The sequence below is a fragment of the Polypterus senegalus genome, chromosome 3, assembly GCF_016835505.1.
Source record: "Polypterus senegalus isolate Bchr_013 chromosome 3, ASM1683550v1, whole genome shotgun sequence".
In the NCBI taxonomy this organism is placed as follows: domain Eukaryota; kingdom Metazoa; phylum Chordata; class Cladistia; order Polypteriformes; family Polypteridae; genus Polypterus; species Polypterus senegalus.
The window spans coordinates 39,962,958-39,990,180 of NC_053156.1; the positions used below are offsets into that span (position 1 = coordinate 39,962,958).

Consider the following 27,223-nt stretch of genomic DNA (forward strand, 5'->3'; position numbering starts at 1 on the left):
TGTTGATTTTGTCTGGCAGCCTGGGGCCTCGTGTGTAAATGGTGAATATGCACAAAAATGTTGCATATACCTGTTTCCACGCTCACTTTGAGATGTATAAAAACTAAAGGTGGTGTAACGCTACACACATTTTCATGGCAGCCTCAGACCATGCGTACGCACATTTCTGCTCGGCTTTGTAAATGGGTGCCTCCCAGTGTCAAAGCAGTGCTACTGTTTCTTTGTAACCTATAATGTGGGTTTTATCAAATACACTGAAATTAATTGCATATCATTTCCAAATTTAAAACACTTGATTGTAATTAATCTGTAACAATATAATGCTGTACGGAATGGCCTAACTATTCCAACTATCATGGCAGCTTTAGAATTGTTAGAAGACGTTGCAAATGGTAGAATTAGAAGAGAGCGCGTATTTACAGATCATACTGATTTCTTGTCCCATGATGACGACTGGCTTCTAAGTCGGTTTAGATTTCCCACAGTGATCCTGTTGAAGCTCTGTGCTGAACTGGCGCCGGCTTTACAAAGGCAGACTATGAGGAATTGTGCTCTACCTGCTCCTTTGCATGTTCTGTCCACTCTCGGGTTTTCAGCCTCAGGAGCTTTTCAGTGTGAACTGGCTGACCGATCGGGTACTCAACTGAGTCATGCCATGCCAGCTGTATAGGATGGTATTATCCTCTTGTCTTCCAGATATATAAGATTTCCTTACACTCTGGTTAAACAGGTAAACATCAAAGTGCAATTCATGGCAACATTTGCTTTTACAAATGTAATCGGTGTAGTTGACTGCATGCCCATTGTTATAAAGGCACCTTCAGAGAATGACTTTGATTATGTAAATAGAGAGCATTTCTACTCAATTAATGTGCAAACTATCTATGATGCGAGAATGCATCTCATTAATGATGTGGTGAGATATTTACTGTAAGTGTCTCACCAATAACTTCAGCAGCTCGCTGCTCAAACGATGTGAGCCCCAGAATTCCATTACCTCCTCCAGTGGGGTTGACACTCAGACGGTTGGCTGCGACTCACCTTTTCACATCCACATCGACTTTGATATCTGACCACTTCTTTTTTTATTTTTGGCACTGTTTGACTTTCTGACTTTTAAGTGCCATGCTGTCCACTTCCTTTTGTTGCTTATACCACTGCTTAAGCCACCAAAATGTATGTTTTTTTTTGCCTTCACTTCACTGAGCAAGACCTCCATTTCATATTCGTTGAAATTCTTTTTTACAGGTGCTTTTGCCATACTCTTAATAAAACAATTAACGTAAAAGGCTATTTATATTGATTTGCATATTCAAATAGGTAAGGGAGGAGTCAGAGTGGGACTGTAGGCTTGTGCGTGTGTGTTAAAATTCACATTGATTGGGATTTATAAAGGGAAAGTGCCCAGAACTTTGCTTATGCACAGTTTTATGCATTTGAATTTCTTTGTGCATACGCACATTTCTAGTTTAGTCCGTATGGCGTGTTTTGGTGTGAATTCTATACAAGACATTATAATTGAGGTCCCTGGTCTTCTGGCCCCTTTAGATTGACCAGAAAACAGGACACACTGCATACTCTTTATTTTCTAAATGGAATTTGTGTGTATTGTAGTTTTAAGTTTGGGGGCTGATATTATTTGAGCTACACTGAAATATTTTGATTTTCTTTTTGGCAGATTATCCGTTTCTGTTTTTGCGCACTGTTGGAGACAATGTTCAAGTGTTTTTTATTTATTTATTTTAATTTATTTATTTTCAGCTGAGGTCTAAGGAGGAGATCTATTGACAAGGAATTTTGCAAGATACAGTATGTTCTTTATATCTCTCTCTCGGAGACAACCATTCTTGTTACAGAAGAACCTGAAATGGTGTAAATTGCGTTTGTGTTGGTAAATTTAAATTGCAATACTAAACCATGCCTCTACTTTACAGTTTGTATCTTGTGTGTATTCAGCTAGCAGTTTGACAGCACAAAATGAGGGTCATATTAATGTAGAACTCCAAGTAGAACACCACTCCAAAGCGGAAATCTAAATGTATGTGTGTGACACTAGGGGTCGCTATTTCCCTGTGAAGCCCCGCAGACAAACGTCCAGACGAAGTATCAGAAATAATTTTAATTTCTTCTTTCTGATAGTGTGCCACAGTAGACACCACAATCACCACCATAAACAATAAATCAATAATAATAATAATAACAATAATGATCCTCCTCTCCTCCCAGCTGCTCCGTCACTCTACCACCCAACTCTGGCTCAGCTTGCTGGGTTTCCCATAGTCCTTTAAATAGTCCATGACCCGGAAGTGTTCCTGTCCTTCAGTCCATGTGATTCACTAGCACTTCCAGGTCAGTTGAAGATTCATATTTTTCTTCAGCCTGGAAGGACTTCTGTTCTTCCGTCCCTGTGACTTGGGAGTACTTCCAGACTATAGGGAAAATAGAAATCCCTGTGTCTCCCTGCAGCGTCACCCGATGGCACCCACGGCACCCAGCAGGGCTATGAAGCAGAACTACATCTCCCACAATGCCCTGCGGGAATCCAGGGTACTTCCATGCTGTAGGGAGGACTCCATCTAGTGGCCTGGATATGTTGGCCGGGATAAGCTGCAGGCCATCTCTCACAGTGCTAAAGTGCAAGTTCACCACATCTTCACAAAAGCATGGACTCTTGAAAGTCCTGAAGTTCTCTGTATACCAAGAAGAATTCTGAAGTAAAAGAAAATCTGTCGATGAGGGCCATTATGCATTTCTCTTCTGGAAAGCTGACAAATGCAGCTTTATCATAATTGCCTTGAAATGTAGTACTTGAGCTCCTGGACACTTGTACAGATATTTTCAGAAAAGGTTTTGTTTGTAAAACCTATACAAATATTAAAAGAAAAATTAGCCATGGAGTTTGGTTTTGCAGCAGGGCAAAGCAAAAGATTGCAAGTTCTTTTCAGCCCTCGGTCTGGTATGATTTTGCGACACAGCCTTTGTAATATGTGCAGAGCACAGTATTATTATGTGTCTCGTTTCTTAATTTGATGTCATGAGGACACTGTAGGTAGTGCAGTATGGTTTCCTTATTAAAAGTAAGTAGGACACCCTGCATCAAGGCCCAGCTCTAGTCAATTTCATGCTTCTGCTCTTTTAGTCTTGTGTATGTGGATAAATAATTGGGACATTTTGTGAGCGACGCTGTAATTCTTGATACTGTGCGGTCATCCTTCAGATCTTCCATAAACAGGGAGAGGAGTCTTCTGCTTGCTGTCACCTGGTAATGCCTTAATAATAATAAAAAAAAAATGTGTCCTGGTATTTTTTAGACAACCACCCCAGTAAGATCTAAGCAAAAGTTGACATTTCTTTTACAAAGACCCCAGAATCTGTAAGTATCTGTATCACTTTGTATGATGTTTTGTGTGGGAATCTGCTCCATCATTACACTATCATGAAAGTGCCTCACCACCTTTATTTCTGAGAAGATCACTTTGAGAACATCCTGCGTCTAACATTTGATATTTCCTGCAGCAGGTTCTATTGAGAGGTGAGTTGTCACTTTTGTAATAATTATTATAATAGTTACTGCTGAATCCCTGTCTAATTGCTTTAGCAGTTTTCACCCCTTTAATGTTGCTAGCATGTCTATCTCCTACTTGACATTTTGAATGCTTTCAAAAACTGCGCTTGAAGTACATATTATTTCAAAGACAAATATACCTTACCTTACGTGTTGGGAAGGGGCAGACGGAGCAGATGTTTCTTTCTGCTTGAGGATTCTTTAGCTCGCTGATATTTAAAAGCAATTGGACAGCAAGGGTTCAGCTCCCTAAACTTACTGTATAAAATATGAGTCCTGTCCTTTCTGATCTACAGCTAGTTTTTTTTTTTTTTTTTTATTTTATTTTTCATGTTATATAATAACCTTAGTGTCTTTGGAGCAGACATAATGTTTCACCACTCATGTTCAAGCTGTTTTTCTATTCCACTTAATCAGAGCTGGAATTTCCATTAATAATTGTTTCATCCTTTACTTTCACATTTTTCTGATCCTTCCTTTCTTCCGCGTTAGCATCCACAGTTAGAGCTGCCTTTGCATCTTTTAATGTCTCCAGCACGTTGCCTCTTAAATTCTTACCAGGAGCAGCAGTGGCCGTGTTCCTCAGGGTTGTACCCAATTAGGAACCCTACAGGGTGGCATGGAAGTTGGAGTCTGGAAACAATAGACCATGTTTTTCTCTCTGTCATCCTCACTAAATACTTTTTCTTTCCAGATATTGGAGCCCCAAGGAATATGTCTTTCCATGTAAGGTACAGACTGGAATTCTTTCACTTAATTATCAATGCCACAGTAATGTTATGAATAATCAGTAGTGTGCGTTAACAATGTGATTCTTTAATGTTCGCCATACAAACTCTAACATTTGTTTTTATTACACAGTTACAGATACTTAAGAAGTGACTAACATCCCCCTTCATTTATTATACATTACAATACAATACAATACAATTTATTTTTGTATAGCTCAAAATCACACAAGAAGTGCCGCAATGGGCTTTAACAGGCCCTGCCTCTTGACAGCCCCCCAGCCTTCACTCTCTAAGACGACAAGGAAAACTCCCAAAAAAGACCCTTGTAGGGAAAAATGGAAGAAACCTTGGGAAAGGCAGTTCAGAGAGAGACCCCTTTCCAGGTAGGTTGGGCGTACAGTGGGTGTCAAAAAGAAGGGGGTCAATACAATACAATACACAGATCAGAACAAATCCTCAGTAAAGTATAAAAATAAAAATTTTAGAAGTACGGAGCAGAATTTAACAGTAGACGATATCACATAATAAGATTTGGATTTGTTTAGAGTCCTGGAGACCTCAGCCATCAAGCTGCCTCCACCATTTGGCCATTCCACAGTGCATGAAACAGTGCTGGGCCAGCCTACCCGATGAAAGGACCCCTCTTTCCCACGATTCCTGCGATCCTCCATCAAGGATGACTTTAGCTTAGGCAGGCAAAACAACTTGGCAGGTGGCACTGAATTATCACATAACATCTCCCTCCTTAATTTTTTTTTTGTATTATCATTAAGTACATATACGAGCGATGTTCAAAAAGTTTCCGCACTTTTATATTTTCGTTGGAAATGGTGAAGTTGGGAGGAGTAGTAATTGGTTGTTTCTGAGAGTGTCGTGTGACTGGGAAAACTGCATCGCAAAGAAAAGTAGAAAAGTATTCTTAATAAATAGTTAAAAAAAGTGCGGAAACTCTTTGAACGTCCCTCATATATATATATATATATATATATATATATATATACCTTCACATTCATAACTGAAAGTATAATCAATATATTTACACGTTTAGTCCTTTTATCTGGCCGGAGTTTTAACTAGTTGGTCAGATCTAATAATCTAATCTTTGTTTAGCTGGATTTCTGAGTGTCCTGCTGTTCTGAGGCTGTTACTGTTATAGGTCGCTCTGATTAACTTCACTTTGTGTATTATTGCACAGTTCATCCTTTGTCTTCATGCCTAATTTCTGATGTTCTAAACTTATCACTTTTAACTTTCTTATTAATGGTTTTCACATCCCTTGGGTTTTCCAATCTTTTTGCCCCAATGGCTCCTATGAACACATTTTTATTGTTTGGCCTCTCAGACTGTTCAACCATTTTGTTTTGCAGATTTTGGCAAAGTGGAACAGATTGCACATTTGACTGTATGCTGGACACGGAGCTTGCATGCATCTGTCACTATTTTTATTTTTTTCTTATTTATCATCTTGAACGGTCTTTGCTTCATTTTTATTTTGCCTTTTGGTATACTGCATCTGGATTGCATTGCTTTTTGCACTTTGACTTCTTCCGTAAGCACATTGATGGCTTTTGTCGAAGTTGGTTCTGCTTCTTAGTAATTTTGTATGCACTTGAGTATTACTGATGCCACTAACAAGTTTACCTCTTAGTAACAAATCCTGCAGATCTCCAAATTCACAGATGTGTGTCTTATCTTTTAGATCTGTGACATATGCATCAATAGTTTTCAAAACTGCTTGTGGTCTTGTTGAAAATGTATCCAACGTATATATTTTATTTATAGACTGACACTAGTCTTAAAATAGTTGCTTTAAAACTGATATTTGCTTTAAAATCGACACATCAATGTTGTCTTTTTTCTTCATCACTTAACAAGAATATATTATGAACTTTAACTTCTTCTTCTCTTGCAAAATGAAGAGCTATGGCACATTGTATTTGTCTGCATTACTGCTTTCTTTTAAAACAATTAATTTTCTCAAAAGCTTACAGTTTACTAACACACTAAATTATCTTGAAATCTTAGAATCAAAGCTGGTTAAACGTATCGTGAATTTACTGTACTGTATTAATGGTCAGTTTGCAATAGAGTCATTCTTTTTGAAAGTGTCTTTTCATGGAATATAGGAGGTATTTTCTGCAAAAATGAAAATTCTAAAATGAAGATGCAACCTGTCTTTTGCAATTTCATTTTCAAAGTCTGCATGCAAGAATGCTGCACAAATTAAAAATAAAATGAAATAACACCACAGTCACATATGAATTTCCACTAGTGCAGAAACAGTGAGCAGTCCTTTTAAGGGTAGCAAACTACCTAAAAGAGCAAAGTTAGGAGCCAAGAATCCACTGGCACTACAATATTACAAACAGCACATACAAAAAAAGAAAAATTACAAGACAAACATACCCGTTTCTGGACTCTTTAGAATTACAAATATGTATCTCAAAAACATTTTTCAGTTGGTGATTTTTTTAGGCTATTATTGTCATAAATAGTGTTGCATTCTATCCTTACCTGATTACCCATTGATAACCACAGCTCCAAGTTCATGCCATGCAGAAGAAGGAACAAACCCTTCTATGGCTTAAAAAAAAAACTCTGAACACAAAGTCATCATGTCAAAAGAAATGAGAAGGATAAGTCATTTTAGACAGTTGTATTGCATTGCAGATGCCAGTCTCTTCATCTTTATAGGAAAACAGAAACAGTAAATGCAATCAATATACAACTAGTTACAAATGAGGGTGGCATGGTGGTGCAGTGGGCAGTGCTGCTGTCTCGCAGTTCGCTTCCCGGGTTCTCCCCGTGTCTGTGTTATTCAAATTATATTTGAATACTAACCCTCACCTATTCTGTTTCTTTTCTCTGTACCCAAATGTGGCCATTGGTGCCACGGCCCACCTGCCAAGTTGTTTGCCTGCCTATGGTAAAGTCATCCCTGATGGAGGATCACAGGAATCATGGAAAAGAGGGGTCCTTTCATCGGAGCAACGTTTCAGCCGTGGCATGGCCATATGGGGAGGCAGCTAGATGGATGAGGTCTCCAGGACTCTAAAAATATCCAAACCTAATTATGTCATATCATCTACTGTTAAACCGTACTTCTAAAATTTTTATTATTATGCTGTCTTAAGGAATTGTTCTGTTCTGTGTATTGTATTGTATTGACCCCCTACTTTTGACACCCACTGCACGCCCAACCTACCTGGAAAGGGGTCTCTTTGAACTGCCTTTCCCGAGGTTTCTTCCATTTTTCCCTACAAGGTTTTTATTGGGAGTTTTTCCTTGTCTTCTCAGAGAGTCAAGGCAGGGGGGCTGTCAAAAGGCAGGGCCTGTTAAAGCCCATTGCGGCACTTCCTGTGTGATTTTGGGCTATACAAAAATAAACTGTATTGTATTGTATTGTAAACTGTATTGTCTGTGTGGGTTTCCTCCCACAATCCAAAGACATGCAGGTTTAGTGCATTGGCAATCCTAAATTGTCCCAAGTGTGTGCCCTGCCCAGGATTTGTTCCTGCCTTGCGCCCGGTGTTGGCTGAGATAGACCCAGTGACGTGACCCTGTGTTATGATATAGCAACATTATTAACAATATTAGGAGAGGTAGTCAATTCAGGATCAGGTCACTGTTTTAAGAGGAAATATAATGATTTGTCACACTTGCATAATTTTTATTTGTTTTTTAAAGCATTCCCTATTCCAGTATAACGAGGCGTTAAATTTTAATATTTGGCAAGTGGGGAAAATGAGATAAAAGATTTACAGTTTTAGTGTAAGTAGTGAATTCTATGGAAGCATATTTCTGCCTCTCATAAAAAGTATTATTTTGCAGTAATTAGTGTGTTGTTTCACAAAGATATTGCCTGCTGCCTTCACTATCATTGTACACATGTGTTCCAGTCTTGTAGTGACAGGCAATGAGGGAGGCATTAAGTATGCTTTCTAAAGTTTCTGTAATGTATCTGAATCTAAATAAATGTATCCATGATCAGAATTTAAATCCTCTTTATGGCATTTCAGTTAGTAATGAAATTACATATCTTTTGAGTTTAAATAGAAAAAGCCAGGATATTTTAAATAACTGGCAACAAGCAGATATCTCACATTTTAGACATGCTTTCCAATGAGTTAACTACATATTTCACTTCTTACTTATCTGTTTAATGACTGTTACTAATAGAACGTAAAATATATTAATTGGTTGCACCTTACATTTATATGAAAAAATAAATGTCATTATAAAATTGGTAGACATAATGGAATGTTTTGAACAGGGAGGACCAAGAGTTTGATTAATGAAATGGTTTGGTTTAAACTCCCTTCAAACATTTTTGAACATTTTAGTGGCATATTATTTCTTTTAAACAGTGATTCTGATATAAATAAACTGCCTAGTAAACTTTTGGAAAATTATATAAAGAAATTACATAAAACCCCAATCCTAAACAATAAATACATTGTTCATTGCATTTTGGGTGAATATATAAAATAAGATGTCTTTAAACAATATAAAGCTTTCTATAATTACCTTGAATCGTATTTAAAAATGGTCTTACAGGTGAGGAGAAAATAATCAATTTTTATGTAGTAATATTACCATTTTAGATAAATAATTTATCAGCAAATATAAATGTTTTAAAACTCACATATCATCGGTGGCTTTCATGATGGAACTAAACAGGATTGTTATCTCTTTAAATTTTGTAAATAGACATACTTGCCGTCTTTGCACACAATTTAAGAACATGTTAACATTTTAATAGGACTTCTACATTCTGTTAATTATAAGTTTATATTGTTGGTTTCTCGTATTGATTTAATTGTGATATTAAAATAAGCAATGAGTCTGCTCTGTACACTTTTTGCTTACTTAGGAAAAAACAAAACACGTTGGTATTGTAAATCATAAATATTGAACAAAAAGTTATTTAAAAGAAGAGGTCTTTCATACTTTACTCCTTCTGTGTTCTGTCACTAGCTGACACCATAGACACAGAATAACTAGACGCCTCATGACCAGCAGCATCGTACCTCAACATCGCCGCCATATTGCGAGTGGCACTGCTGTGGAGTGAAGTAATGGATAAAGATGCCTCAGGCATGTGCTGCTTGGGATTGTACAAACCGCTGTACGCTCCAAACCAGATCCCGGAGGATTACATTTCATAGGTAAAGCTGAACAATTGTTTTGGTTATATTTGGCAATTAGAAAATCCCATTTTATAATCTTAGCACTCAAAGTCACCTTACAATAAAATGAAACAACATTAGTAAAATTAAAACAAGAGAATGATCAATCAAAAAGCAATAATTAGCAAACAAACAAAGATAACTGGCAGTAACAGTGCACAATTCACAATTGGTATGCCAGTTTGAAAAGATAAGTTTTAAGGTCAGTTTTAAAATGTATTATTGAATTGAGCTGATATTTATGAGAGGGAAGAGAATTCCCGAGTTGAGGAGCCGTATGAGAGACGCTCGAGCTCCCATAGCACAGAGTTTGATGTGTGGTACAGAAAGTCGAGCTTCAGATGAGGATCTGAGTGAGCGAGAGGACTGTAAGTCTGTAGGAGATCAGTGAGGTTGTGGAGAGCTTTAAATGTTTAAGAGTGGTACTGTGTATTGTATTCTGTAGTTAACAGGGAGCCAGTGAAGTTGAGAGAGAGAGTAGGTGTAATATGTTCAGTGGATTTAGAACAGCAGGTTATTATCCTGGCAGCAGAATTTTGAAGAGGTTGTAAGCGATGGATACATTTTTTTGGGATGCCAGATAGACTAGCATTACAGTAATCTATACGTGAGGTGACTCGGGCATTAACCCAAACTTCAGTACTGTGTTGCGTAAGAACAGGACGACGTCTAGAAATGTTTCGGAGATGGAAGAAGGCAGTCTGAGAAATGTTACTTATATGGGAGGAATTATTTAATCCATCCATCCATTTTCCAACTCGCTAAATCCGAACACAGGGTCACGGGGGGGTCTGCTGGAGCCAATCCCAGCCAACACAGGGCACAAGGCAGGAACCAATCCCAGGCAGGGTGCCAACCCACCGCCAGACATACACAAACACACCCACACACCAAGCACACACTAGGGCCAATTTAGAATCGCCAATCCACCTAACCTGCATGTCTTTGGACCGTGGGAGGAAACCGGAGCACCCGGAGGAAACCCAGGCAGACATGGGGAGAACATTCAAATTCCACGCAGGGAGGACCCGGGAAGCGAACCCAGGTCTCCTAACTGCGAGGCAGCAGCAGAATTATTTAATAATAATAATAATTATTACTATTTAATAATTGTCATTATTAGTGTATAAACGGATATAAATACTTGCATGTAAACGATTCGCCAAAATCTGTTATATGTAAACGATAGTTTTTAAACGTTATTGTTTTTCATCAGAAAACCCAGTTTCCACGTCTACCTGTATTAGTTTAAATGGCACTTTTGCCACTCGCAATGTGGCGGACGCGCTGACGTATCGTGTCGACTGGGCAACACAGGGAATGCGGCGTCTATCTACATAAGTCTATGACTGACACGAAGTAATGAACTGTTTCTTTAAGGTCAGCCCCGCCCCGAGTTCTTTCGCTTCTTCCTGTCCCGCCCATTTCCTCCACTAAGGAGCGTGCTGATTGCTGAATAGCGGCGGGTGAGTCGTGCTGTGTTTTAATAATTATTTTACACCAGCGTGTATGAAATATATGTACAGGAAAAACATTTTTATACAGGGGTTTGTGTACAACGGTTAGGCTGACCCATTGGCATGCCACGTTATTTATGATCGACATTTAGCTGGAGGATAGCGACGTTATTATTGCTCGTGTTTTCAACAACTTTGCGAAGACGGGAGCCTCGAGACTCACTTTTAAATTTGCCGCTCCGCTGTACGGAGCGAAAGCGCCAGAAGAAAAATGTAAAAAATCGATGTTTTTGTTGTGGCCTGACGGCTCCGGTCCTGGAAACGGAAACGATAATCATCGCCATCAAGTAACTTTTTATGTTACGTTTTGGACTGAGCACGCCTTCTTTACCGGTGACATTTGTACGCTTTTTCTTGTGTGTGTCTATGTTTTTGCTCAAACTTCCCTAAGATAATTTAAACACTGTCCTGAGTTGGTTCAGAACTTCGGAACGATGCTGTCGGAGAGAGGTGAGACTTTTATTATGCAACTTTATTTATGGATGTGAGGATGCGCAGCCGTCGACAACTGTAAGGGAATACCACAGATGCCTAGGTCAGCTAAAACCTGCTGCAACAGAAATATATAATATATTGCACTTTCGGGTCATTAAGTGAATCGCTGATTAGTTTCTGGATTATATTCCGCTTTTGATTTTTAGATTTTTAAATTTGTTTCAAATATACAGTGGATAATATTCAGACCCATCTCTTACTGCAGTTTACCCTTTAGGGACTTAACCAAGAAGACTCAAGGCTGTAATTGTTTCCGAAAGGAACTTTCACGAAGCACCAAAATAAGAGTCTGAATAATTTATATGAGATTCCAGTTTTTCATCTTTTAATAAATAAAAAAACCTCAAACTAAATTGTAATACATTTCTCTAATAAATGTGCAAACTTTTTAAAAACATGTATTCACTTTGTCATTATGGGTTTTTGAATGTAGATTGATGGGCAAAAATGAAATCCACAGCATATTGAAGTGTACAGAATGCTCTCTAAATCCACTGTATATTTTGTGTGTTTGTGTGTCTCTTTATATATACACACACTTACACTCACTAGTAGTGTTAGCTGGCTTTGCCCAAAAATATTACTTAAGATAGGGGGTCTCGGTTATAAGTTATGCAGATGTATTACAAGTACTGTGTAGCCAACCAAGTACTTTCTGTGTACATTTTTTTTATAGAGCTCCGTACTCTTTTGAATATGCTACATAAAGTTGCATGTGAGTCAAATATTTCTACCATGGATCAAATTACTGCTGACTTACTGTGGCTTTTGTTGATAGGCTTTGTAAAACACCATTATCAAGAAAACTGTAGTCATTTGAATTGAAATGGGAAATAGTAGTAATAATTTGAGTTTTGAGTGTTACAGATGTAGATAAATGTTTGTCCCCTCCATGAAAGAAAGAAGAGCCTACAATTGCCTCTGAAATAACTGACAAACATAATTGGCACCATTTGTTGTTTATTCCTTATTTAACAAAAATCAGACTGTTCTTTAGAGTTTTGATTGAACAGAATATTTCTAATAACACAAATGAAAATGGCACAGACAAAAATGAAGGGATCATTAACCTAATATTTTGTTGCACAACCTTTAGAGGCAGTCACTGCAAGCAAGCAATTTCTGGAGCTCTCAGGGAGAATTCTGCACCTGTCAACAGGTCATTTGGCCCACTCTTCCTGTCTTGGGCAACTTGGTCCAACTGTGTCAGGTCTGAAGGGAGCCTTCTCCAGACTGCTTGTTTCAGTTCTTTCTGTAGATGTTTGGTAAGATTTAAATCGGAACTCTCATATATGGTCACTTAAGAATAGTCCAATGTTTTGTTTTTAGCTTTTTGTGGGTGCTTTTAGCTGTGTGCTTTGGGTCATCATCATCCTGTTGGAGGATACATGACCTGAGCCAGAGCTTTCTGACAATGTGCAGTACGTTTTGCTCCACAATGTCATCATAGTCTTGAGATTTAATTGTTCACTGCACAGACTTCAAGGCACCCCATGCCAGCCACAATAAAGCACTTTCAAAACATAACCGAGCCTCCTCCATGTTTCACAGTAGGTATGGTGAAAAGATCATCTATCCAAAGGACATTCTTCCAGAAGCATTGTAGCTTGTCAGTATGAATTTTAGTAAATTCCACTCTGGCTTTGTCATGTGGAATCCTCCTGGGTCATCTTCCTTTGAGCTGACTGTTACTAATAAAGTGATGGATGGTGTTATCAGATGCTGATGGACCTTGAACTAGGAGTTCAGCTTGAATCTCTTTGGAAGATGTCCTTGGCTTTTTGTCTACCGTTCTCACAATCCTTTCATCATTATGAGTTCGATTTTTCTCTTGCAGCCACATCCAAAGAGTTTGGCTACAGATCCATTGACCTTAAACTTATTATTATTTGCGACTGTTCTCACAGAAACATCAAGCTGCTTGGAGGTGGTCTTATAGCCTTTGTTTTTGACATGCTTTTTCTACCATTTTCTTTCTGATCTTTTCAGACATAGCTCTCCTTAGCTTTCTCTAGCCCTTGTTCAATGTGGAACACGTTATGATAGCAAAAAGCAGAGTGAGTTTTCTCAATTTAAATAGGCTAAATGACTTATTGCACTGTTGGAGATGTGGGATACTAGTTAAAGAAAACAGCTAGTTTGAAAAATTACTCTAATCCAATTATTTATGATCATTTTCTAGGGGTACCAACAAATATGTCCAGGCCATTTTAGACTATCTTTAGCTTAAGCAAAACTTGGTTTCTTTTACACCCTTTGCTTTGCCATGGCTTTACTTACAGATGCATCTCAATAAATTAGAATATCATCGAAAAGTGAGTTTATTTCAGTAATTTGATTCAAAAAGTGAAACTCATATTTATATAGATTAATTACACAGAGAGTGATATATTTCAGCGATTATTTCTTTACATTTTGCTGATTATGGTTTATAGGTAATGAAAACTCAAAATTCAGTATTTCAGAAAATTTGAGTATTACATAAGACCAATAAAAAAAAAGATTTTTAATACAGAAATGTTGGCCTACTGAAAAGTATGCCCTTGTACACACTCGGTACTTGGTTGGGGCTCCTTTTGCATGAATTACTGCAGGATGCTTTGATAGCGGCCTTCAGCTCATCTGCGTTGTTGGGTCTGGTGTCTCTCATCTTCATCTTGACAATACCCCGTAGATTCTCTGTGGGGTGTAGGTCAGGCGAGAGTGCTGGCCAATCAAGTACAGTGATACCATGCTTATTAAACCAGGTATTGGTACTTTTGGCAGAGTGGACAGGTGCCAGTCCTGCTGGAAAATGAAATCAGCATCTCCATAATGCTTATTGACAGAAGGAAGCATGAAGTGCTGTAAAATTTCCTGGTAGACGGCTGCTTTGACTTTGGACTTGATTAAACACAGTGGTCCAACACCAGCAGATGACATGGCTCTCCAAATCATCACTGACTATGGAAATTTCACACTGGACCTCAAGCAACTTGAATTCTGTGCCTCTCCACTCTTCCTCCAGACTCTGGGATCTTGATTTCCAAATGAAATGCAAAATTTACTTTCATCTGAAAAGAGGACTTTGAACCACTGAGCAACAGTCCAGTCCATTTTCTCCTTAGCCCAGGTAAGACGCTTCTGACGTTGTCTCTGGTTCAGGAGTGACTTGACGCAAGAAATGCAAAATTCTTGAATGGGCTGTGTTTCACAATCCTCTCAAGGCTGCGGTTACCCCTGCTGCTTGTACATTTTTTTTCTGCCACAAATTTTCCTTCCACTCAACTTTCTATTAATATGCTTGGATACAGCACTCTGTGAACAGCCAGCTTCTTTAGCAGTGACCTTTTGTGGCTTACCCTCCTTGTGGAGGGTGGTGTTGACTGTCTTCTGGGCAACTGTCAAGTCAGTAGTCTTCCCCATGATTGTGTGGCCTACTGAACCAGACTGAGAGACCATTTTAAAGGCTCAGGACACCTTTGCAGGTGTTTTGGGTTAATTAGCTGAGTGGAGTGTGACACCAGGAGTCTACAACATTGCACTTTTTCACAATATTCTAATTTTCTGAGATGTTGAATTTTGGGTTTTCATTAGTTATAAGCCATAATCAGCAAAATAAAAAGAAATAAGCACTTAAAATTTATCACTCTGTGTGAAATGAATCTATATAATATAAGTTTCGCTTTTTGAATTGAATTACTGAAATACATTAACTTTTCAATGATATTCTAATTTATTGAGATGCACGTGTAAAAGGCATGAAAGTATACAGGGGACAATCACTTTTCATTTAATCAGATTTCAGGGGGCACGCAACACATTTTCATTGGGCTGTAAGGTTATCGACAAATTTATCCACATCTGTATGTTCAAATTATCATTAGATGTTCACAAGTTTTTGGTTTTTTTTTTAACATTGATCACATTTTTTTATTGTTTTAGTCAGATATACAGTGTGTTCAGAATTTTTTTTGCCATTCGGTAGTCAGACAATGAAGTTCTAACACTGAGTCATTTTTTATTTTGACATGTTGCAAACAGCAATGATGTTTCATAAAACTGTTCCAATTACTGCTTGGACCATCTAAAAGTTTGGAGTTGCTTTCTCTACTGCTAGAAGTGGAAGAAAATACCATTGGCAATATATTTTGCAGGCTTCTTAAACAATTGTTGGGTTTTTGTGGGAGATTAAAGTCTTCCGATGGGAATGTACATTGGAATGAGTGCAGGTGGCTTTGTAAGATGTGCTGTTGGCGGTGTGGGCAAAAATGGGTAAATGTTAGTATTGTGATTGTCTTTTTCCCCGTAAATATTTTGTTGGGACCTTTTTGTGGGTACAGGAAAGAAGACTGCAGTGTCTCAAATGTAGACAACCAAGTAAAAAACCTTTTATGAATGAGTGAGGTTCAAAACAGGAAAGAAACATTGATTGTATAGAAGAGAATAGGTGACAAGAAGTAATGTTGTGAATTATATACAGTGGCCAGCCCCTCTGTCTTAATTTTTGTGGACCTTATAATGAGCTTCTCTAGTGTTTTAACTTTTTTGCTTTTAGCAAGGCAATACATATTTGCATGTTATATATATATATATTTATATATATATATATATATATATATATATATATATATATATATATATATATATATATATATATATATATATATATATATATATATATATATATATATATATATATATATATATATATATATATATATATATATATATATATATATATATATATATATATATATATATATATATATATATATATATATATATATATATATATTTATATATTTATATATATATATATATATATTATATATATATATATATATATATATATATATATATATATATATATATATATATATATATATATATATATATATATATATATATATATATATATATATATATATATATATATATATATATATATATATATATATATATATATTTTTTTTTATATATAGTGAGAGAGAGAGAGAGAGAGAACCTTGTACATTTTATACCATATAAGCTTTTTTTATTTTTTTTTCACTCCATCTAGGATTGCTTTCCCGGAACTGAGAATGCAGTCTATTGAGATCAGTGGAAAATATTTATTTTCAGGATACTTCTCTGGAGTCCTGCCTCATGGTTATAAAGACATCAGGTGATTTTTGTTTTTTTAATAACTTCCTAGGGGTAGCGAGGGGAGCATGTGCACACATGTTGGGCAGCAGTGTATTTGTATATGCCATTTGTGGTGTGTAATAGGAGCACTTTGCCAGCCCCACAGCTAGAGAGGAAAAAATATTATAATGCTAAAATAAGCTGAAGCTTAAGTTTTAAGTATTTCATAACGTTAAGGAACAAAGCATACATAGAAATTGGTTGTGAATTGTGCTGTGTTCTTAATCATATAATTAATTTGGAGTGACTCAGATATTGAACTGTTATTAGTACTTACATGAGTGATATCTAAACTTTCATCCCCGATGAAGCTTTCACCATTGAGTTTTTGGTGTTAAAACATACTTTGCAAAATTATAGTATGGCTCTGACTGGAGTACATTTATATTTTAAAAATTAAACTATTCTGACAAATATACAGTAGATATAAAAGGTCAACACACCCCTGCGAAAATCAGGTTTTATGTAATAAAGAATGAAACCAACATAACTCCTGTCAGAACTTTTTTCACTTTTATTGTAAAAAGGTGACAACAAATCAAACTGTTTAGGAACAAAAGAAAAAAAATATACAAAACCTGGTTGCATTAGTGTGCAGACTACTTAATCTAATACTTAACTGAAGCACCTTTTGATTTTTACTACAGCACTTAGTCTTTTTGGGTAAGAGTTGTATCAGTTTGGGACAGTTTGCCCACTCCTCCTTGCAAAAAATTTCCAGACCTGGAATTATGGCCATATAGTTAGAACATGATACATTTTTCACCATGGTTGTGGGAGAATGGGCTTACCTTTTTGAAAATTTTTGCAGGGCCTGGGTGCTTTTCTTTATGAGAAAAGACTTTCATCTTGCTACTGTACCCCACAATATGAAGATTACAACTGAATGTTGTCACATGTAGGGAACAACCAGTATTTGCCAAGAAATCCTGCAGTTCCTTTAATGTTGCTGTAGACCTTTTGGTGGCCTCCCTGACCAGTTTTCTACTTGTCTTCTCATCAGTCTTGGGTGAATGTCCTGATCTTGCTAGAGTCGCACTTTAGAGCCATATTTTCTCCACTTATTGATGACTCTTCACCGTGCTCTATGGGATGTTTAATGCTTTGGGTATTTTTTTTTTTGTACCCTTGTCCTGATTGATACCTTTCAATGACGAGATCCCGTTCATGTTTTAAAAGCTCATTGTGGACCATGGCTTTTGGAACTAACAGGATATCAGAATAATCCTAGCTCAGTCAGAGCCACTTTAATTGATGTCAGGTGTATACTAACTACTATTTGAATTGAGACTTATTGTGAACGCAGCCACATTCTTGATAATTAAAGGGTGTGCATACTACTGCAACCATGTTTTGTATGTGTTTTTTTTTTTTTTTTCCTTTTTTCACAAAACAATTTGTTTTCACCTTCTTTATATAGATTACAATTCTGCAATAAAGGTCAAATAAGTTCTTACAGGATTTGTCTTGGCATTTTTTATTACACAAAATCTATGATTTTTAGAAGGCTTGTGTATACTTTCCATATCCACTGTATATCACCACCCTTTTGAATATCACTATTTGCCCTGTTTGTTTTGAGGAGATATCTTAGTGATATGCGTGTAAAATTGCATTAATTGCAAGCTGGGCTCCATCCATTGACAATTCTCAGCTAACTGACAAAAATGATCTTCTTCAAATATGTATTTAACTTAAGTAAAGAACATGTTTTAAGTTTAACTGAGTAACAAAGAGACAGAGTGTATGCAAGTACCTGATTTTATGGAACATCTAGAAGGATGTGGGAGAAAACGTCATTTTTACGAAGATGGCATCCTGGCTAGGAACTAAAGTATTGTAATGCAACAGTATTTGTTATACTTCTCTGTTTCATTTGTTAATTTTTCAGTCCACATATTCTAGTTTTTGGTCACAGTTTTGAAACATTTCTCAGTAGCCTTGGGTGCAACACATGATTACAACACTGAATTAAATTTAACTAGCCAACCCACGGCGTACCATACGCCGCATAGTCAGGCTTGGTTTTTAATGATTTTAAGCACAGGGAGAAAATTAACATTTGAAAAATCTGTAATGTAATAAATCAGCAAGAAAAGCAACATTATAACAATGCACGGAACCAACCAACACAGTAAAACAGTTTGCTATGGTGTGCGCGGTCGTGCATCGTAACCGAAAACTCGGTTTTCAAAGACTGCTTACTTCATTGTGTTTTAACCTCAGTTGTAAAGGATTGTTTTAAGGATCCCATGGGATACCCCTCGCAAACCGTTTAACACGCTGCATATGGCGATTCACCTCCGCGAGAAACATGCCTCTATGAACAGTCAACGCGGCTCGGAGGTGCCAGGAGTTGGTGGGCGTGGCTCCTTCCTGCATGCGCCATAGGTGTCTTGCTTGTCGGCGGCTCAGTGAGTCCACGCCCCTTCCGGCGTGCTTTCCATGGTTGTCTTGCCTTAGTGAATTATATATATAGATTGGACTGGCCCGGTAATCAGACTAGTTGTCTCAGTTATCCAAAGTCAGATTCTCAACCTAGTACTTTATGTCTGAAATTGGCATGTTCTTTTTGTGTCCACGTGTCATATTTCTGGGTACCTTTGTTTTATTCCCTAGAGTGAGTGAGTGTGCTCTGCAATGTACTGAACATCAGGTTGAAGATTTCTGGCTTGAGCCCAATAGTATTATAAGCTCTTTCTAACTTCAAACCCTTTATTAGAATGAATGGATACGAAAAATAAATTTACTTTTAGAGAGAAATTAAACATTATGCTAACTTTTATTCAAGTGAAAATATTTTATTTTGAAAACACTTAATTTGATGCCATTTTTGGAAAATTGTTGTAGCATAATACCCAGTGTTACCTAAAGGCCTTTTTTTTTTTTTTTTGTTTGGTCTAATCCATTAAGCTACAGAGTTGTTTTATACAACTGTGTGGCATTGTTGGGTTGCAAAACTGTGAAAAACTACACAGTTTAAAATTTAAAGTTACACCCTGTAGTTGCTATAAAGCCTCGTCCCATTTATAATTGTTTTAAAGTTGCTCCTCTTTTTCAGTCCAAAATCTCCAAGGAGACACTAAAGCCAGTCAGTTTTTTTTTTTTTAATCATTCATTTCAAAACTTGAAGTGGTACAATGCAGTTAACCTCTTCTCAAGTGGTACAGTATTTTGTATGTTATGCATAATTGCTACATATGCTTAATTGTAAACTTTTTTTTGTACATGTAAAGACAGTTTTGGCTGGGAAACCAAACTTGGAGGGAGAATACATTTTAGTTTATCTTGAAATTTGATTAATTTGTCTATGTTAAAATCAATGCAAATATTTAAAAACTAGTAATGTTGTTAAATTGCCTTTCTTTGGCAGTGAGGTCCGAGATATACCTGACAACCAAGAGGTGTTTGTTCACCCTCACACAGATCAGAGTATCATAATTGAACTTTTGGAGTACCAAGAGCATGTCGGAGATGCAGTTGCAGCTAAGTACAGTATTCTGTCATGATCATAGATCTGTCTTTATTCTGTTTGTCATTGCTGGACGCTTATTTATTTTTTTGCTTTTAGATACCATTTTGAGGATCTCGCTAGTAGTAATGAAGCTTCCTCTTCTGGGAACTCTGAGGTAATCAGTGTGGAGCCCATTTTGAAGGAGGAGATTTCTCTGCAGGAATGTTCATCTGCTTGGTTTCTGACAGGGCGCCAGCTTGTGGCCAAGTTCAATGAAGAGGTTTGTTCAAACAAGATATGTTTCACTCTGATAGAGTTTAAAGTTTTAATATGTATGTAGTTTGGATTAATAAATGAAGAGACTAGCCTGAAACTGTCATCCATTAGTCTATTATTCCACCTCTTACTCACTGTGTAAATGTGCCAAATTTAAGTGTGTGTCAACTTCAAATTTTGTATTTTGCTGGTTCTATGCACCTGTCCCTCTCACTTAACTACGTAAGAGTAATCTTCTATACATTTTTATGTAAGGCAAGTTAGAAATTCAGAATTTATTATTGTGATTTAGAGATCTTTTTACAAATGAAACACAGGTCAAGTGATGTCCTCATGGTCACATAGTGAGGTTGAAGCAGGAATTAAACCAGTAACTCTGTAGTTTAAAGTTCAGTACCTTAGCCAGTTCATCAAGTTGCACCTCGCCAGCTTGTTTCATGACTACACATAGTAATGTAGAAAAGAAGATAACATCAGAACATAAATGATTTACAATTTTGGCTGCTGTTGAATTGTGAAGTTTACATTTTGCATGTAACCAGTGGATTAGAATTCTTAATTTGCCTTGTTCCCCTTAGTAGCTGAAAAATCAAGTCCAGGAGAAACCCAATCATCTGAGGTAATGTGAACTGATGCGTCTTAGGATAGCCGAACACTGATAAAACAGATTGCCCATGTAGTGGCAGTGCTGTGCAGAGAAGGTGGGGGCTGACACAGAGAGAAAGAGAGCAGCAGTTGATGTTACTAGGGATGTGTACTGCTCGCAGTGGTCAGAGACTGGCTCTGCACAGCTGAGTTATGGAGTGTACCCCATTTAGATCATACCACAAATCACTCACTACTGAGCCAAAGTCCATGCGTTCACAGCTCACCCCAACACAAATCTTCATAATTAAATGTTTTGTGATGCAAGTCAACAGCAGTTCAGTTGGTGATAAGTGTAGGATTTGCACTGTGGTAGGGTAGAGTTTATTTGCGAAGCACCACGGACATGGTTCGTTGGCACCTAGAGAGATCAGCTAATGTCACCCGGGATGTGGACCACTCAGTTTCCAGAGACAAGCTCTGTGTGGATGACAGATGGAGCTCTCCATTTAACTCATATTGCCTCTGAGCCAGAAGAGCATATGTTTGCAGTTCACCACAGTGCTTTGGATTTTTGTGTTTATACATTTGAAAGTGAATGAAACAGTACAGTCTGTGTACATAGTCAACACTGGCAACACACTGACAATAGCCGAGGGGAGGGTGAGTGAGTCATGCCTACATTCCCTCAGACACCACCTCCTCAATCGCTCACTCTGTATAGTCAACTGTAAAAGTGTATTTATGCAGTCGGTACGTTATCCACGGCAAAGTTTGTATGAATAATAAGAAAAGTGGTGTGTTGCACTTTAAAGTTAATCTTAGATAATGCAACACCTCAGTAAATCAGGGCCCGGACAATTGTAATTGCATTCAAAAATTTGCAAGCAGCTGTACCAACAAACCAAATGTAGAAATGAGTACAACATATACAGTCATGGCCAAAATTTCGACACCCCTGGAATTTTCCCAGAAAATGCACCATTTCTCTCAGACAATTGTTGCAATTACAAATGTTTTGGTATACACGTTTATTTCCTTTATGTGCATTGGAACAACACAAAAAACAGAGAAAAAAAGCCAAATCTGACATAATTTCACACAAAACTCAAAAACTGGGCTGGACAAAATTATTGGCACCCTCAACCTAATATTTGGTTGTATGCCCTTTGGAAAAATTAACTGAAATCAAGCGCTTCCTATAACCATCAACAAGCTTGTTACACCTCACAAATGGAATTTCCGACCACTCTTCTTTTGCAAACTGCTCAAGGTCTCTCAGATTTAAAGGGCGCCTTCTCCCAACAGCAATTTTGAGATCTCTCCGTAAGTGTTCAATCGGATTTAGATCCGGACTCATTGCTGGCCACTTCAGAACTCTCCAGGCTTTGTCTTCAACCATTTCTGGGTGCTTTTAGAGGTATGTTTGGGGTCATTGTCCTGCTGGAACACCCATGACCTCTGATGCAGACCCAGCTTTCTGACACTGGGCCCTACATTGCGCCCCAATTATCTTTTGGTAGTCTTCAGATTTCATGATGCCTTGCACACAGTCAAGGCATCCAGTGCCAGAGGCAGCAAAACATCCCCAAAACATCTTAGAACCTCCACCATGTTTGGCTGTAGGTACTGTTCTTCGTAGGCCTCATTCCGTTTTCTGTAAACAGCAGAATGATGAGCTTTACCAAAAAGCTCCACCTTGGTCTCATCTGTCCAGAAGACGTTCGCCCAGAAGGATTCCTCAAGTACATTTTGGCAAACTCCAGTCTGGCTTTTTTATTTTTCTTTGTCAGCAGTGGGGTCCTCCCAGCTCTCCTGCCATAGCGTTTCATTTCTTTCAGATGTCGATGGATAATTCGAGTTGACACTGTTGCACCCTGAGTCAGCTTGAATATGTTTTGAAGTTGATTGGGGCTGTTTATCCACCATTCGGACTATCCTTCATTGCAGTCTTTTATCAATTTTTCTCTTCCGTCCACATCCAGGAAGATTAGCTACAGTGCCATGTTTTGTGAACTTCTTGATTATGTTGTGCACAGTGGACAAAGGAACATGAAGATCTCTGGAGATGGACTTCTAGCCTTGAGATTGTTGATTTTTTCCACCATTTTTGTTCTTAAGTCCTCAGACAATTCTCTGCTCTTCTTTCTGATCTCCATGCTTAGTGTGGCACACTCAGACACACAACAGAAAGGCCGAGTCAACTTTTATCCATTTTAACTGGCTTCAGGTGTGATTGCTATATTGCCAGTACCTGTTTCTTGTCACAGGTGAGTTCAAACGAGCATCATATGCTTGAAATAAAAAGATTTACCCACAATTTTGCAAAGGTGCCAATAATTTTGTCTGGCCCATTTTTGGAGTTCTGTGTGACAAGATGTCAGATTTGGCATTATTTCTGTTTTTTTGTGTTGTTCCAATGCACATAAAGGAAATAAACATGTATACCAAAACATTTGTAATTACAACAATTTTCTGGGAGAAATGGTGCATTTTCTGGGAAAATTTCAGGGGTGCCGATAATTTCGTAGTCTATAGTGTAAAATATATCATTTCAAAGTATCTGTGCTAACTGAGGCAAGTTGGAAGCATTAAAAATTGATGTTAAGGAACATTAAGAGCAGTTAATAGAGTCTTGTTAGCAATAGGTAAAGTATAATTTGTAAATGAATTAATTGTAGTTAGTGCATTTCTAGACTGACCAGTATTTCAAGGAAGTTTAATTGTTATAGCACAGTAAGATATTTTTCATATTTCCACTGCCTGATTACTGGTATGCTGAGTGACTACTTCAGGGTCATACAGTGAGTTAGGATGGTTTGAAGTAACAGGCTTGTTCTTTACAGTCCAGTGCAGTAGTCAGTATTCTAGTCTGTCAGAAAAGTGATACAAGTGTTAACACTTTTCTAAACAAATATCTGAAAGAAGCAATGCTTCGGTAAGCAGCTGCATCACAACAAAATTTTGTTTCATCTTTTTTGTTCTGCATGCTTTAGTCTAATTTTCATGTGCTTATTGGCTTTCCTGGCCAGGTGAAGAACACCGTTAACATCTATCTTGGACTTTTCCGACTCCCACAATATACAACGGATATAGTGATCTCTTTCAATGACCCAGTTGTTATCCAGTAAGTTAATTCCAACATTTTAGAGTCTAGCTAACTTTATGCTGAAAGATGTTTTATTGTCATTATTTTAGGTTCCTAGTCCATTCTGTCTATGTGATTGTTTTTTTTTTTTTTTTAGGTGACATATACCAATGCTATTTAGGATAGTAGAAAAGCAGTTATTAGTTACTGTATTTATTAACATTATAAGTATAAAAAGTATTACATTTAGCACAACCATGGTGTTATGTATGTATTGCATATGTTTTATTAAATAAAAGTGCATATTGCTTTTATTTTTAATATCAGTATTTTTATATTTTTTATATTTCTATCTTTGGGCATAATTTGTAAAATACAGTAATTCACTCAAATATGTTTAATCTAATAGACTGTCGCAGTGAGCCAGAGTTTGTCCCAGCAGCACTTAATCCAGTCAATCAGTCAATCACAGAGCACTCGCATGCATGCACCTACACTCATATAGGGTTAATTTATTTCCTCTGATCCACCTACACCTACATCTTCCACGAAATGGGAGTAAAACTGGACTACCAGCAGAAACATTCACACAAACAAAAGAAGAACAATGAATCTTAAAGAAAGTGACAATTATGTTGTTTTTTAATATGTATTATGATTTGTCATACTTTTCAGATCAAATGTGAACTGAGAAGTTATTGCCTTTATTAAAAAGAGAGATTGTGTGAGCAATCACACTTAAATCGCACTTATCCATTCTCTCCATTTGTCCAGCTAAATTTAGGGTCACAGAGAGCCAGAGCTCTTCCCAGAAGCACTGGGTAAATGGCAAGATGCAACCCTGGATGAGGCACCAGCCAATAGCAGAGCATAGCCACATGCAAAGCTTCACTTTCTCATGTAAGGCTAACTTACTGCTAACATTGAGTCGAACACATCTCTGCAATGTGGGAGGAAATGCAGAGGACCCTCAGAATAACCCACAGAGGCATAGGAAGGGCATGACACTCCACGCATACAATGACTCAGCCCAGATTTGAATCTGTTTTTCTGGAGCTATGAGATGGTAAAATGGTCATTGTAGCATTGTGTTGCCTCATTGTTTAAACTGCGCTGCCAACCGTGATCAGTAGTAACATCACAGTATGGTATAGGTGCTTAACATAAAGATGACAGTTAATGCTCATCTGTCACACAGTATATTCACATCCTACTCCTTCAACTCGCATTGCAATATTTCCACTTTTTTTTTCTCAACAGATATTTTAGTTATACAACTTTGCAAAAGCCTTCTGTAAGAAAATCATCGAGATAACCTGAACTGGATTTTGTCCTTTTGATGCTTGAGATCATAACCAAAATCTACCTAAAATAAGACCTGTTCCTAGGTTTACTTGATCAATATAAAATAGTTAGAATAAATTGGTGTCAGCTTAATTGAAGAAAAATTTTTAAGAATTGGTTTGTAAACTAAAATATTTTGTCAATCCGGAAATGAAAATGTGTCAATGAATTTGGTGAACTGAGACAATCCGCAGTAGTTTTAAGACAATTATTTTTTTTAACTTTTTTTTTTTACCTTTTTGTCATATTGGTCCTCTTTTTTTAAATAAATTTGTAATATTAAAGGAGACTCACTGGCTTATGTCAGCCAACATTATACATTGAAACTAAACTAGAGAGGCACAGGGGTTAGCACTGTTGCTTTACGGATGCACATTCCATGGGGGCAATCCTCTGTATTAAGAGCTCACCTTGAAAGAGTTGGAAAGTGTTAGAAGCATGTGTGTTCAGCACCATAACGTCAACTCAAAGAGTTGTCATTTGTTAGTTCTTCAAGTAAACATTTAAAATTATTTTATTATGAGTTATTTCATTTAAGTGTAGGGCAACAGACATGCTTGCCAATTAAGACAATACTCTACAATAATTAAATTATTTGTGTGTCTTGTTTGTGACAAACTGTTATTTAGAAAAAGGAAATGTAAGCCATAACTACTAGCAACAACATGCCACCATTCCGATGATCAAAATTGTGAACTTGTCTGTGTAATATGCAAAAGTTTTTTTTTTTTTTGGTTGAAATTGCCGTTGCACTTAGTCAGTGTCAACAGCCGCACAAGTTTTTCTTCAGCAGTTCAGGTTGTCTTCTCAATCCCAAAAAGATAGCGTTGATTGTTGATTCAGAATTAAGTTTGTTTGTGTGTGTGTGTGCGCGCACATGCGCAATTGGATTGGCACCCTGCCCAGGGCAGTTTCCCAAATCAAGCCCAGTGCTGCCTATCCTATGCAACCCTGAATTGCATTAATCAAGTCATTAGAACATTTTTATTTCAAACTAAACTCTTAAATTGTTAGGTCAAATATCTCTCATAAATTTAACTGATGAAGAATCCCAACACCCCTTTTATTTTGTGGTAAGGTAGTATGAAGACTAACTGTATGTAAATTTACCATACTTCCTAAATTGTTTTCTCCATCATTAAAAGCATCTAAAGCATCAATGCAATTCCCTGTGAATGAGTTGAATTTGCATTTCTTTGTTTTTGGAGATTTGCCAGAATGCCATTCGTACTAGTTTCAACATCTCTTCTCTCTATGTGTATCTTAGTCCTCTAAGCAGCAGTGCCACCAGTGAAACGGCATTAGACATCAGCACACCCTCATGGACTGTGGAGCAATTCAGACTGCTTCTGCAGACATTCAGACTGCTGAACTCCTCTGTGTTTGGATAACCTGTTGAAACACACTTCTCATCCCAAACCAGACTAATATGTGTTCTACACTTGTTCATGAAAGATTTTGCCTGGAAAGATGAATATTATCTATGTGGAATTGTTTTCGACAGAAAAGGTAAAAAAAAAAAAAAAACATCTAAACACCTGACTGTGCAATATTTGTTTTTTATTTTGTTCAACTGACAGAAAGATTCCCCTTTTAATATGTAATAAATATCTAATTAAATGTGAGTGTACACCTTTCATTTTGAAGTGTCTTTTCAATTAAATGTGCCCATCATACCTCGTTCCCTTAGTTTTGTTCATATCTATCAAACTGTACTCTTCATTTGTGTAATTAGGATATTTTAACAGATACAAAAATTACTGTGTGCCAGTATAAAACAAAGTCTACATAGTGTAGCGGACAGCCAGGGGCC

At 37.2% G+C, this 27,223-nt stretch overlaps 1 protein-coding gene across 1 annotated transcript; it reads left to right on the plus strand.

The window, feature by feature from the left end:
* Window positions 1-10,991: 10,991 nt before the first annotated feature.
* On the plus strand, window positions 10,992-27,086 carry rangrf (RAN guanine nucleotide release factor). The gene is made up of 7 exons (XM_039747005.1): window positions 10,992-11,452; window positions 12,594-12,762; window positions 16,539-16,643; window positions 20,037-20,153; window positions 20,235-20,397; window positions 24,011-24,105; window positions 26,678-27,086. Exons 1-7 carry the CDS (start codon window positions 11,437-11,439, stop codon window positions 26,799-26,801), a joined length of 789 nt encoding a protein of 262 aa, XP_039602939.1. The 5' UTR covers window positions 10,992-11,436; the 3' UTR covers window positions 26,802-27,086.
* Window positions 27,087-27,223: the final 137 nt, after the last annotated feature.